Here is a 14,887-nt window from a genome sequence, read left to right on the forward strand (position 1 = left end):
CAAATGGGAGAAGAGGTGTATGTTGTACACTAAATGGCTGGGACCAAAAATAGCAGCAAATTTTGACACCGCAACCTTGGAAACATCAATTAAAAAATTAGCATAATGTTGTGAAAAAAAGGTGAACAGCCTATGAAAGTGGTTACCGAAAAATACATGAAACATTCGTAAACGTCAGGGTGTAAGATGTCTCGTAAAACAACGGGTCCTATGTACAGAAGAAACTGTCGTAGCTCAGATGCCTTCCACCGATCCAGGTCTACGACACCTCTACATTTTCGGGGGAAATCAATACTCAGAGCCAAACTCTGTTGCTCAATGTTAGCATTCAGCAGATTCCAGGACTCCAAAGAAAGCCTGGCCTTGTGTCCAATTGGCATAGCTCTGAGTAAGATGAGAAAAACCCGCACTAAACCAAGACACACGCTATGCATGTAATCTGGTGGGAAACCGTCAATCATGGGAAAATTCAACTCCTCCATCGGACTTGGACCTATATGGTGCTTCTCTTGCATTCTGGTCCGGAAATCATAGTCACGACGCAGGGGAGCTGTCAACGAGGGAAAAGTTATACGTGTGCCAATGTGCACACCCTTTTGTGTACAATAATCACAGCCATAATATCCTGTATCTCCCTTCACTTGCTTCAGAAAGGCCCTAGCAGGACTATCACAAATAATGCACTGAAGACGGACGGTATGAGTATTGCAAACCCCGGAGACACCGTTCGCCAAGACGTCTGTCAACACATGTGTTATTCGGTTTCCAGGATGGGGCCCTCATGACTCATCCTGTGCTTGACTGGAGACGCTAAACTATATGGTGGCTAACAGGTTTTAATGACGTTCATGCTGTCATTCTATCCAAAGTTTGTCCGTTTGAGTGTTGAAGGTGTTTGTTGTAGACTAGCCCTAGGCCCCATTCCCGTCCCATTTCCTCCTTCATGTTATAAGGCTTTATTCAAATGAAATAACATTGTTGCGCAACGCAGAAGCACCAGAAGCCTCATCCGGTGTTGCTGTCGGTGATGATGATCTATTTTCAGCTCGGAAGCCTGTTGCTCAACAGGGAGCTGTGTGATGGAAAATCTTAGTCTTATCCAAACTGACTTATCTGTGAACAAAACTTCCGTCTGTCCTACAGGTTCCTTACACATTTTATTTGGTAACAGTTCACTCAGACCAGTCCCCTTTCTGTTGTAGCTGGCTATCCATCTGGTGTCATTGCTGTTGGAATCGTTCAGTGCAGGACACAATGGTCTGGATGATCGTATCATCCAGTTCATAACTACCAATGCTTTTGTTCAACCCGTCATCGGATTGGCCCACTCTCTGCTGTTGCGAGGGCAAGCAGTGGGGGCTATTTTACGTCTCGTGCGCGCAATTGGTCGACGCGCGATTCGAAGTGGGCAGGAGCAAGGTGGAATCATGACGGTGGGTCTCGCCGCTGTGCAGTTGTCTACTTTAACGTTTAAAACAAATTCATTGAAGTATTTTTTAGGTGATTATCGGGAGCGGTGAGCATGTCTCAACAAGTGCTAGTTCTGGTGATTAGTCTCGTAGCGATGACATAAGCTGAAAGCATCTTTTCCACAGTTAGTGGCTATCTTCTATCTTTAGCTTCCGAATCCATCGTGCCATACACAAACCTCCCTGTGAATTCCTCTTGTTCAAGCTGTTCATCACCAGTTTAGCGAAAGAAGATCATTCAGGTGGTCGAAGGTGGTCATTCTGTGTATACATTTCAACAGAGACTTGACAGCTGGCCGATGCCAATGGCGTTCATGCTGTCGATCATTTTCCGTCCAGTTTGTCTGACTGGGTGTTGGAGGTGTAGGCATCTCGGAATTTCGTTGTAGACTTGCCATAGGTCCCTTTCCTTTCCCTGCCCAGTTTGTCTTCCCAAAAATAGAGCCTTATTTGAATAAATTGACATAGTTGCATGGCAGTGAATCACTATTGTTATCATCTGGTGTTGCTGTCAATTGCGATGATGGTGAAAACGATGAAAATGCGCAACAAGTGCTAGGGTCCGTGGGCTTTCGTCATTCACATTCCAAGTTCCTACAAACACCGGTAAGCTCCACTGGCATCGCGATAAATGTTGTCGATTACCGAATCCATCGTGCCATACACAAACCTCCCTGTGAATTCCTCTTGTTCAAGCTGTTCATCACCAGTTTAGCGAAAGAAGATCATTCAGGTGGTCGAAGGTGGTCATTCTGTGTATACATTTCAACAGAGACTTGACAGCTGGCCGATGCCAATGGCGTTCATGCTGTCGATCATTTTCCGTCCAGTTTGTCTGACTGGGTGTTGGAGGTGTAGGCATCTCGGAATTTCGTTGTAGACTTGCCATAGGTCCCTTTCCTTTCCCTGCCCAGTTTGTCTTCCCAAAAATAGAGCCTTATTTGAATAAATTGACATAGTTGCATGGCAGTGAATCACTATTGTTATCATCTGGTGTTGCTGTCAATTGCGATGATGGTGAAAACGATGAAAATGCGCAACAAGTGCTAGGGTCCGTGGGCTTTTGTCATTCACATTCCAAGTTCCTACAAACACCAGTAGGCTCCACTGGCATCGTCCTAAATGTTGTCGATTATACCTAAAGTCCTTCGGAAGGTTTTCTGAACCTTTGCATTGGTGTGTGTAGTTTTAACAGCACACAAGTTTCGAGTTGAAGAGAGCTCCCTAGGCAGTTTGATCAGCTTTTCCCCCAATGGATCTTGAAATTTAGATATCTCAGCTCGCATTTCAAAGTTTGAACTCAGATTGCCTCAGCGCGCCGTTGAACAGTTGCTACTAAATGATCAAACTCTCCAGTCGAACCATCCTCTTCACTTCTTTCTCCCTCCTGTCGCAAATGATCACACCACAGCCACTTCGATTTTCCTCAGGTCGAGCGTACATTTCGAACACGTCAGGAATTGTTGAGGCCATCGTTAAGCCTTTTTCGATAGATTTTGGCCAGCAAATGACTCTCGAAATCTAAACGTTGGCTGTGGCCAGACTGTGACAGTTCTGATTTGTTCATCATTATCCTATTTTTGTCAGACCAAGTCGATGGGGCTTAATGACGCACACACAAAAGACTGCGAATACAATAAAGTGAGAAAAATAAAAAGTAGAGAATGTCAGTCCTAGAACTGCTTTGAAACAATAAGATAAATTTCTATTGATGAAATGATGCAACTCAAAGCCAGTTGACTTTTGATATCTTCAAAATAGGATAGTGGTTTTCAACCAACGAAAAATACACCATCAACTGTGAAAATTATAATCGGTCCGTTTCATCTGATGCTTTAGTCAGAATTTGTCGACAACAGTTTCCGTGCACTTGATATTATTTACCTAATGCTGCTGATAGATATGTAGTCTGCGTAGACATCATAAGCTGGGTCTCATACTATTCCGAGTTCGCCAGTGAGACTCTACGCTGTCAAACTGTCGGCATACTGTAAAACAACTGGTCACCTTACGTGCATCTCATCTTTGTTCCCGCTGCACGCTTTTAGGCCTAGACAAGTATACGGTGATTGAGAATCCACAGTTTGAGACGTTCCAGTTACTTGTGTCGGGTCAGCAATGTACCCAGAATAAGCTCACCAGTACACTGACGGATGGCCAAGTGATAAAATGAGTCGGGTGACGAGTGAAATTTGCAGCATTACTTCACCTACCCATGCCCGGTTTGGTGTAGTGCTGGTGTATTGCGTGTGTTATAGGCTGGTTTTACGCGACTTTCATTTATAGGTTTCTAAGCTGGTTACTTTATTTTTATGGGTGGAGATCTGCTTTTGTTTTCTTACGAGGCCTTAATGTTCCCGGAACAAGCAACTACATCGCTCCTCGACACGGTTACTAAGATCCTGTATGTTCTGTAAGCAAGGTTATCTCTCATAGAAACAAGGAAAATTCACTCCACTTGAGTTTGCGGTTGCCATACGGAAAGAACAATGTTGGTGTTAGAAACAAAGTTCAAATTTCAACTGTCTGTAAAAGCAATCCGAAAATATGATAGAGACAACTTCGTAGCTACTGGCCTGGAAGACACTCACTGTATCGAGAATGTCCCGGTTCGTGAGTCTTAGGAAATTAGGGATGCTGAATGGACGCAGATCACCATTTGCCTCTACTTCTGACGACTGTTCGATAACTTTCACTTTGGTGTATGAAAAAGCACATTGTCGACTTGGAGATGGGTTCACGTTGTACGTTCCCCATTGCCGAACTTCTCCAAAATGAGCGACGTTTGTTATTAAGATCATTATTTTTACAATTTAAGGGGGTGCAGTGTGAAGTAGGCTGAGTTGCTGCGTAATGTGCTCATTGTGTTCACTTTTTGAAAGAAGATTGTTTGTCATTTTTATGAATCTCTCGCGAACTTTTCCGCTCCATTCGTGTCGTTATCGCACCTTCGTCTGATGTTTTAAAAATTCACTGCATGTATAATAACCTCTTCGGTCTCTTCGCCCACCTTATTTTAGTTGTTCTTGTCGCGGCTCCTGGCTCCGTTGAATGGCAGTGGGCTGTTGGTGGTTTCGAGTTCTACCTCTTCTGTCCCCCTTCATCGAGACGCCCTGCTTAGTCTTGCTCAGTGCGTGGCCGAACTGCTAGCCGAGTTGCCCACGGATTCCTCCTCTAGCAAAGCTTCCAGTTCGGTCGCATCCGTTGGTGTCGCTGTAGACCGCCTAATTGCAGCCGTCAGGGTAAGATATCTGAACTTGCCATTCAATCTTCAACTTTTTTTAATTTGTGGCCACCGTACGATTCAAAATCGAGGACTGAGTTTAACCGTATTTGCCTTTAAGTTTCCCCAGAAGATAGGTATAGGCGAGAACTGCGTAGTATGCTTCTCTTTATTCGTCTCATAACCTCTCCAGAAAAGGCAGTTCGAAGTTAGCTAACTAAATCGCGTATAATGTAATTGATCGTTCTGTTGTACCGATTGTCCTCTAATGATACTACCACATTACTGTGAAGACGTCCCCTTCTCCCCCTCCCCATCGAGGCAATGGTTCGTAACTGAATGCCAGTTCTGCAAGGTAAGCCTATGCCCCTTTTCAGTTGTTAAACACAACAGTTTATAATGTGGGTGCCATCCTCGTCATTCAAAGTCTCAAAGCTGCTACACCTTACGGTGTTTCCTGAACATATAACGCGTATATGGCGTCCAGGGAAGAATAATCCGACAGTTTATGGATCCTGGCACTCGTTTTCCGTCGCCCGTGGTTGTTCACAAAAGTATTTGAGAAGACTTCATTCATCGACTAACTTCGTCATTGTTGTGGACGATATAGTTCCCGATGTGTACAACTGTGTCATTGATCGCTCAACGTCAGTGCCAAGGATTTTAAAGTTTCATGAACAGGAATAATCACCTCAAGAACATTAGGGCCAATAGGGCTGCTGTCAGGTATGATTTACTGGGTGGTTCTCATTATGTAGAACGAACGGGTGTTTTCTTTCCGAGAGCGAGGTATTCACACAGCACTAGCATAAGAGTAGGGAAGCCGATTGGGCCAAAAAACAAGACATGGCAGTTCAATCACACCGGTCGACCTGAATTATCTCAATGCGGCCGAATAGTGCTCAGACGTCAGCCATCAATTAGGGATGTTCACTCAGAGGCCGTCTGGGATAGAACAAAACAAGAAAGCAAATGCTGCATCGACCAATTGTTTACACGTACATTATGGAGCCAAAAACAGATCAATAGATTGCTGGATCAATATCCTGATGACCTGTGCTCACTGTGGCAAAGGAATTAGCTTCATATTGGTGGACGAGTGTAGGCTTGGCGGATAAAGTGGAGACACTGAGCATGCATGTGTAACCTAAGTCGACTTACCCGATGGGCGCGACTGGTATGGTTAGCAATGGAAATGTGGATTAAATGGGTATTCCGCCTTGTCGTCGCCAAGGCGGTCAAGATAATTTTCGGAGACCGGCGGGACGGGATCCGCGCGTTTGTCAGTCGGATTTAGTTTGTGTGTCGGATGCACGCGTTTAGGTCACCTTGAACCTCGTCCAGCAACTTTCCACAACCTCAGTGAACGTGTCTTGGGATCCGCTGAGGGTGTGCCGCTGCAGCAGCAAAACGACACGCTTCGCCTTCGCGCGTTGTTCAAACTTAACCTCGTAGGCAATGCAAGGTAGGCAGAAACGAGTTGTGGTGACCTGATATCTGGCTTATTGTTCATTATATTTGAAATACCATGTATCACGCTCCATAAATTAGTTCCACTCCAACCGCTCTACTGCCCTTAAACGGTGTAGTCGCTTCCTGCCGATTGAGGCTGGTTGTTTTTCCAGAAACTGGAAGTGATTCTCACTGCGATCAAGACCGCTGCGTCAAATAAGGTGTAGCACTTCAAGCAAAAGCTTCCAGCCCGACATGCTGGGAATATCAGCGGTTTCTCAGAACTTCTGTCGATTGCATGGTGTTTTTCCAGCACAGGTATATCTAAGTTGCCTGTCGTATCATTAAATTACCAGCGCGTTACAGATGTCTCTGAATCACTTCCCTTGCCTACACCTTTTTACTTAAATGGTGTTCGCTGCTCAGCACCTTTATTCTAGAACTCATGGCTGCATCATGTATCTATGCGTAACGTGACGCCATATTTGAGTGCCTCTTACTCTTCGAAATGCATTGAGTTACTTCGAGAAGCTCGCTAGATTGACCCAGATTAACTCGGCCGCACCCGTCTGGTTATGCCATTCTTGAGGCGCTTTAACAGCACATAATTGGGAATCTAACTACGCCCGACTGTCCTAAATTGAGAACCCACACCGTCTTGTACACAATTGGGCTTTTCGGTAGAAGTATCCTTATCGAGAGGTGCGTCTATATTTTTAGCTGCTTGTTCTCTGCAAAGAGCTGACACGTAACAAAAAACAGTGACCAGAAAGCCAGGTAATGGGGTACTGTGCTCAGCTTGTTAGTGATTTTTAATCCTCATTCACCCTATCAGTGTTGCAGATACTTGGCAATCACCAACTTGCCCATTTTTCCCATTCTGTAGAACCCGGACTCCTCGGTCACACAAATCTATTTGAATCTCTTAATCCTCGAAGAATTGGGACGGAAACTGTAGGTATTTTTACTCTGTTGGTTTTATATATTTTTCAGTACGTATCACGAGCACTTGACATCAGTAAATCTCCAGTTTTCAGTGCACATTGAAGCTAAAATAATGCAGCTCTACCTTAGCCTTCTAGCTAATACTGTAACCCCAAGAAAGACCCCTCCTAAGTCTGATCATTGGCTTGGTGCACAACAGCAGCTTCCGTCAGGCACGGCCAAAGACACAGTTCCGATTCACAGGAAAGGCAAAATACCCCAGTGGTCATAGGAGGTTTAATTCAACCAGCTTAAGCTCGGAGGAGTATATAAACAACCGTATCTTGTCGATATCCTCGTTTAGAAAATAGGGCTGAGAAATATGGTTGAGAAAGCAATATCAGCAGGGGCTTGGCGACCAGTTATTCACATTTTTCAAGTTCTACAAATTGGAAACGAAATGATTATAAGAATGGACGGACTGTTCGATGTGGGGCATAGGAAATGGGGTCCATCTACCACATTCGTGGCACAACATCTCAGTATGAAATTATCTTTTTAAAATGCACAGAATGTTCTTCGTTCTGTAGAGATTGAGATCGTTTGTTGGTCATGTCATGGTTGTGGTCTCATAATGAACCCAAGCATGTCCGATCCGGAATACACTTAATGCTGGGTATCCTCACATGAAACCTAGATTAGCCCTTGAATTATGGGCGGTTCGTTTGTTCCTAACACCATTTATTAGGCCGAGAAAAGGTCGTCCGGATTTAGACCAAAAAACTCGGTTGGAGGTGATAATTTTGAGTTGAAAAAGCACTCGCGGCCGGATCAATCACATACAGGCGAGTGCGAGGGGTGATTTTTGGTCTTATCTGTTCGGTCCTATTCGGTCACATCTCACTCGTTTCACTCAGTGCGAGAGTATTTCTGAAAGAATACCAAACTAGCATGTTCTCTACTACATCCAACTCTCAGTTCTACAGTTTACGAACACTTACTTCCTATGGGGAAGTTCCACTGCTTGTGTGCAAATAAGTGGTGGGTCCAGTTTTTCACAATCATCATCGAGAATCTGATATCGTGGCTGAATCGTTTTGTTGTCCGCGGTAGAGTATCCTTCATCACATTGATACGTGAGAGATCAGTCAACTGCGTCCCCATCAAAACGCTCCGCTGAGTGAACTATCTTGCAGGACCAACCACCCAGGTCGCTTTTTCAACAGCACAGCATTTCAGGGGGAAAGCAGAATCTGACGGAGTCAACTCCAGCAAAAGACTAACAAGTTGGTTCGTGAATTCTTTCAATCTTCCAAAAGAAATCGTGAAAAGCTTCACCTTTTTATAAAGCCGATTTCTGACTATCTGACACTCATTCAACCAACTGAGACAAAGTAAAACCGCTTTCTCATCTACGTGGGTTACGCAGAGCTGAACACTTCAAGTGGTAATCACTCACCACAGGTGCTGCATTGCTATCTGCTATCTGGCGGTCCGTTGCCTGTCATTGCAGCGAACGGACGTCAGATTCCCGCAATAATGCTCTTTCTATCGGGCCTCCGGTGCATGACGGCGTTTCTTCCATTATGAGGTGCTGGCGCTCTGTGGTAGACGGTGCAATAAACGATATATTTGATAGGCAACAGATGCATGAAAAACAGCGATCTATATGTCTGAAAATGGTTCAAAGAATGAAAGCTTAGCTACCTGCAGTAGGGCAAAATTCGTTCATGGTGATGCGGTAGTTTCAACAATGCATAGCGTAGAACACTTCCTGAAAAACTCTCCACTAACCGTAATGTTCGCTTGTATTCATGCTTAGGGACTTGAGCGATCGGGAAGATCTCCGCGAAATCTTCATTTCTACCCTGTCAGCCCAACTTTCCCATACTTCGAGTATTCCAGGAAGTCCAGTTTTAGCAAATGGCGTGTCAGTCATTGGAGAGGTTAGGCCGGCTGCCGCATTGGGCTTAGGTCGACTTTTTGTCGGTCAACCCCAATCAATTCTACCAATTTTGGTTGCATGAATATCCGAATTGGCATCAGCGCACACTATCACCACACAGGATGATCCCAGTGGGTATGGACATCAACACCAACTCTACCATATGCTTCAAACCTTGCGCGAAGTAAGCTTTTCTGTGTCTTGCAGCAGTTCTCTCTTGTCATTCTCCACGCTCTCCATCTCTCTTGGTATTGGTTTCAACAGAATATTAGCCTGCCATATTCGGTTTCGACTACACAGCTTCAAAACGCACTTGGTTTATCCCTCTGAATGGAGAGATAAACTTTTTGGTAGTGTATTATCTCAGTCATAGGCGTGTTTCTTTGCAAATGTTCTTTGTTATTGGGTTGTATAAAGATGAAGAATGACGTTCGGTCGTTGGATCATAGCGTTCACGTCATCAACAGTGCTGTTCTTGTATCTGAGATAGGCCTCGCAAGCTAGCCAGGGCTTGACATTTGTCCTACTGATGGTTCAACACACCGCAAGTCTCTACCTAACGACACCTTTTCGGTCAGTTTTTTTTGTGGCGATTCTCACGCAGGTCACTTGAACCTAAGTTAGTTGTTGGACTTTTATTCGACGAAAGAACGAAATCCGCTGACGACCTGTTTTGCTGTTGTTACATTTCATCCACCGGACAGAAAAACGTGGGCCTCTGGCTCTTCGTTAGCACTACTGAGTTCAGCTCCACAGACCTCTCCCGTATTTTGTTGTCTCATGGCAAACTTGGCTCAGATCTGGTGATTTAAACGGGTTTAACGATAAAGACAACAGATCATCACACAAGTTCTGAACTCCGCTCAGTGTCCCCTTTTAGCATCTACTCAATATGGTTGATGAGTTTACAAGGAGTCTTATCATTGACAGGTTTTGATGCATCTGGCCGGATACGGCACAAACGCTTTATTGAAAAAGCATCTGGATAATATCTGGTGAGTTGCCTTGTTTGCTGCTGCTACATTTGCAATGTTTGCCTCACCCCCGGCTTTACTGTTGACTAATCCCATGCGACTACAAAGCACCTTCGAGCAAAACTAGAGTACACTAAGAGAAGACGTGATACCAAACCGCCAGATTCATTCTGAGGTACAAGTATCCCCTTATATTCAAACAGTCCTGGCAAAACTGACTACACAAACGACGTTGATATCAGTTAGTGACAATTTCCTGCAGCGCCACCTTCAGAGTGCCTAGAGGATCACAGGACCTCCAATCTGGCTACGGATCAAAAGTACCCTAACTTTTCTCGATCACCTTAATTTTCTTTCAAGTTACACGTTATCTACATACTCATTTGTTTCCCTCAGGTTTCGTGCACATTGTTTTGTTAACTGTTCCAAGTCCCTTATTTTACATGTCAACTAAACCTTGAATCAATTGGACCACTTTCTCATCTACGGATTAAGATAGTCTCGTCACACAGATTGTTTAAGCTTCTGCACCCGCACTACCGTTGGCCACATTCGCGATTTCATATCCTAAAATATGATCGACATAACTCTAAAAGCAGAATCTGCTACCGACATGCTATCGATCAAGCAATAACGGCAGCCTCACTCGTATTCTACTTGAAATTTTCCATTCCATTCGGTTCAGGCGTCCCTTTACCCTTTGCCCCCAGTCTTATTTCGTATTTCGATCTATGCTATGAACTAACTCCAAATAGCTCAGTGGCGCGAACTTAGTGACTAGGAGGCTTGTTGTTCGAACCCATTCTCTGCATCTCGACTGATTCTGTCTGTGCCCGGATAACTCGGCAGTATCTCAGCTTTCGTATTCCCCTTCGGGTGGCATGGCAGCCATACACCGAAAAGGTATTACTCCTGAACTATAATTTGTTTGTTATTATGGGCAATGCTGTGACGGTGGTTGTTCCGTTTTCTTTTATGTGCTTTCACTCCCGTTTTCATTTATGTTGCAACTTGCACCTTCAACCGGGACCTAACGATTCGTCGACATGCCCTCTCCCCTATTAAGTTTCATCGAACTCTCGCAAATCCCTACTAAAACCACGCGCTTGAGCTTCCCATTTATTGAATAACTGGAATTTTGCTACGGTTAAAATCCCCAGCTACCCGGGCTTCCATTCGCGATGGGGACGGCTAACTCCAGCCTTTGCACACCCCGCTGCAATTTGCAAGCCAGCAGATCACTTGCAGAGAATTGTTGAACAGCACCACTATCGCTGTTGTTTCATTCCTAATGCAGTTTCATATTCCCAATCAGGATTTAGCGAACTGATTACCCATCATCTAGTGGGAGACCTCAAGTAAGATGCAGTAGAAGTACACCTGTCTCCCAGCGCACCGATTTTCGAAAGCACTGAGGCGCTTGCTGTCAGAATTTTCGTACCCAATTCGTCTGTCGGCAGCCCAGTTGCGGTCCCCGGATTCGGGGAGTATTAATCCTTTTTGAACATCCGTGGTTTCCCTGATCACAGAATTTTCCATTACTTTCAGACTCACTGTGTCCTACCGCGTTCCTCTCGTTCGTAAATGTGGCTCTACTCCTGTTTCCAGCCGTTGCCAGTTTTTCGTTTTTCTGATTTATTTTTTCAAGATTCCGGATGCTATTCTTCACCAATTCCTCCAGTGTGTTTTTGGGGATAAAATCCTCTTAAAAGAGCTTTAATACACTTTCCGATATCTCTACTTCTCTAATAATTTGCAACGTGTAAATGACATTTGAAAATTTGTGCTCAAACTTCTGAGGTACAAGTATCCCCTTATATTCAAACAGTCCTGGCAAAACTGACTACACAAACGACGTTGATATCAGTTAGTGACAATTTCCTGCAGCGCCACCTTCAGAGTGCCTAGAGGATCACAGGACCTCCAATCTGGCTACGGATCAAAAGTACCCTAACTTTTCTCGATCACCTTAATTTTCTTTCAAGTTACACGTTATCTACATACTCATTTGTTTCCCTCAGGTTTCGTGCACATTGTTTTGTTAACTGTTCCAAGTCCCTTATTTTACATGTCAACTAAACCTTGAATCAATTGGACCACTTTCTCATCTACGGATTAAGATAGTCTCGTCACACAGATTGTTTAAGCTTCTGCACCCGCACTACCGTTGGCCACATTCGCGATTTCATATCCTAAAATATGATCGACATAACTCTAAAAGCAGAATCTGCTACCGACATGCTATCGATCAAGCAATAACGGCAGCCTCACTCGTATTCTACTTGAAATTTTCCATTCCATTCGGTTCAGGCGTCCCTTTACCCTTTGCCCCCAGTCTTATTTCGTATTTCGATCTATGCTATGAACTAACTCCAAATAGCTCAGTGGCGCGAACTTAGTGACTAGGAGGCTTGTTGTTCGAACCCATTCTCTGCATCTCGACTGATTCTGTCTGTGCCCGGATAACTCGGCAGTATCTCAGCTTTCGTATTCCCCTTCGGGTGGCATGGCAGCCATACACCGAAAAGGTATTACTCCTGAACTATAATTTGTTTGTTATTATGGGCAATGCTGTGACGGTGGTTGTTCCGTTTTCTTTTATGTGCTTTCACTCCCGTTTTCATCTATGTTGCAACTTGCACCTTCAACCGGGACCTAACGATTCGTCGACATGCCCTCTCCCCTATTAAGTTTCATCGAACTCTCGCAAATCCCTACTAAAACCATGCGCTTGAGCTTCCCATTTATTGAATAACTGGAATTTTGCTACGGTTAAAATCCCCAGCTACCCGGGCTTCCATTCGCGATGGGGACGGCTAACTCCAGCCTTTGCACACCCCGCTGCAATTTGCAAGCCAGCAGATCACTTGCAGAGAATTGTTGAACAGCACCACTATCGCTGTTGTTTCATTCCTAATGCAGTTTCATATTCCCAATCAGGATTTAGCGAACTGATTACCCATCATCTAGTGGGAGACCTCAAGTAAGATGCAGTAGAAGTACACCTGTCTCCCAGCGCACCGATTTTCGAAAGCACTGAGGCGCTTGCTGTCAGAATTTTCGTACCCAATTCGTCTGTCGGCAGCCCAGTTGCGGTCCCCGGATTCGGGGAGTATTAATCCTTTTTGAACATCCGTGGTTTCCCTGATCACAGAATTTTCCATTACTTTCAGACTCACTGTGTCCTACCGCGTTCCTCTCGTTCGTAAATGTGGCTCTACTCCTGTTTCCAGCCGTTGCCAGTTTTTCGTTTTTCTGATTTATTTTTTCAAGATTCCGGATGCTATTCTTCACCAATTCCTCCAGTGTGTTTTTGGGGATAAAATCCTCTTAAAAGAGCTTTAATACACTTTCCGATATCTCTACTTCTCTAATAATTTGCAACGTGTAAATGACATTTGAAAATTTGTGCTCAAACTTAATCGTTTTTTATCAATTCTTCCGAGAATTGCCACCAGCTGCTTGACAGACTTTCATGTATGGGTAACCAGATTGATGATTGCCCTACCGGGGAAATCCTTCACTTCGACTTACCTTCTCCTATTCTTGGACAGTAACATGCACGGGTACGTTAGTCTACAAGTTTGCTGACGTGGCCGTCAAGCTGTTCCGTTAGATAGTAAGCTCGATTGATCGATTGCAATGAAGCGGCCGAGGTTAATTTATCTTTATGTTGTTCGCGGATGCCATCATCATTGGCTGCATAAAGTGAGTCTCTTTGATTAACTCTCGTTCATTTGTCTTAATAAACAGTTCTGGGCTTTGCCATATTTTTCGTTCCCAGGTGTCTACTGATGGCTAGTTCTGGTTTACCCGAAGAGGGTAATCGCCTGGTTGTTGCCGAATGCCTTGGTCGTCTGATCCTGGTCTCTCCTAGGGACCTCATCAATCGGCTTAGACGACAGGTGGGTCTCAAGGAATTTCACTTCTTTCCTTACTTTGGTTTATTCACTGACGGTTATCCTGTTGGTGTCACAGAAGTAAACTTGACGATAAACTCACCAGTTTACGATAATATTTGGATAAATCCACAATAATTGCGGTCAGTTCTAGACTGAATCCTTTCGCCAGACTGGGTATGTATTAGGCAAACAAATATACTGGCGAACTCACTTTTCAACCGTACAAGGACCTTGCACAGTTTCACTTTCATACTTATCCCTGGTCTGCATTGTTCTTGCCCAGGTGTTCAGATATATATTTCAGACCCAACTGGTCGTCTTGATTAGAGCTATCCCCGTACTCGTTTACATCTGACGGTAGTCATAATTCGTAAACCGAAATGGAGGTGTTGTGTACGCACTGTCTCGTTCACACAATGATGATTGAAGTTGAAGCAGTGAAGCATCGGTGTTGAACACTGATGTCATGCCGTCGATTATTATGATGATATTGATGATGGTGACGACGATGATGAGGATGATGATGATGACGATGATGATGATGGCGACGATGATCACGATGATGATGATCATAATGATGACGATGATGATGGTGATGACGACGATGATGTTGATGACGATGATGATGATGATATCGATGATCACGATCATGACGATTATTACGATGACGATTATTACGATGATGATGATGATGATGACAATGATGATGACGACGATGATGATGACGATGATGGTGATGATGATGATGCTGATGACGGTGATGACGATGATGATGATAATGGTGATGATGATGATGACTGATGATGATGGTGATGATGATGCTTGTTTTTATCATATTGTATGTTTTTGCGTAGGTGGAGTTGAAAACGCCTATGGTAGGTTAGATGTTCTCGTGTTTCTCATTTTAGGATTTTCCGATTCCCGTTCCAGATCACCATTCACACTGAACTTGAGACGATTCCTAGTAAGTTCCGGGTACTTTAGTTTTTTAGAATATT

General features: G+C 44.2%; 1 protein-coding gene across 1 annotated transcript in view; it reads right to left on the minus strand.

Annotated features, from left to right (window-relative positions):
- Window positions 1-737, minus strand: part of T265_15027 (hypothetical protein) — a gene marked incomplete at both ends in the record, with an annotated part of 1,369 nt that extends 632 nt beyond the window's left edge. Inside the window, 2 exons of the mRNA XM_009176280.1 lie at window positions 31-130; window positions 157-737. Of these exons, the coding sequence (XP_009174544.1) occupies window positions 31-130; window positions 157-737 (681 nt within the window). The remainder of the gene's footprint in view (window positions 1-30; window positions 131-156) is intronic.
- Between the last annotated feature and the right edge of the window lie 14,150 nt (window positions 738-14,887).

The sequence above is a fragment of the Opisthorchis viverrini genome (assembly GCF_000715545.1).
Source record: "Opisthorchis viverrini unplaced genomic scaffold opera_v5_341, whole genome shotgun sequence".
NCBI lineage: Eukaryota > Metazoa > Platyhelminthes > Trematoda > Opisthorchiida > Opisthorchiidae > Opisthorchis > Opisthorchis viverrini.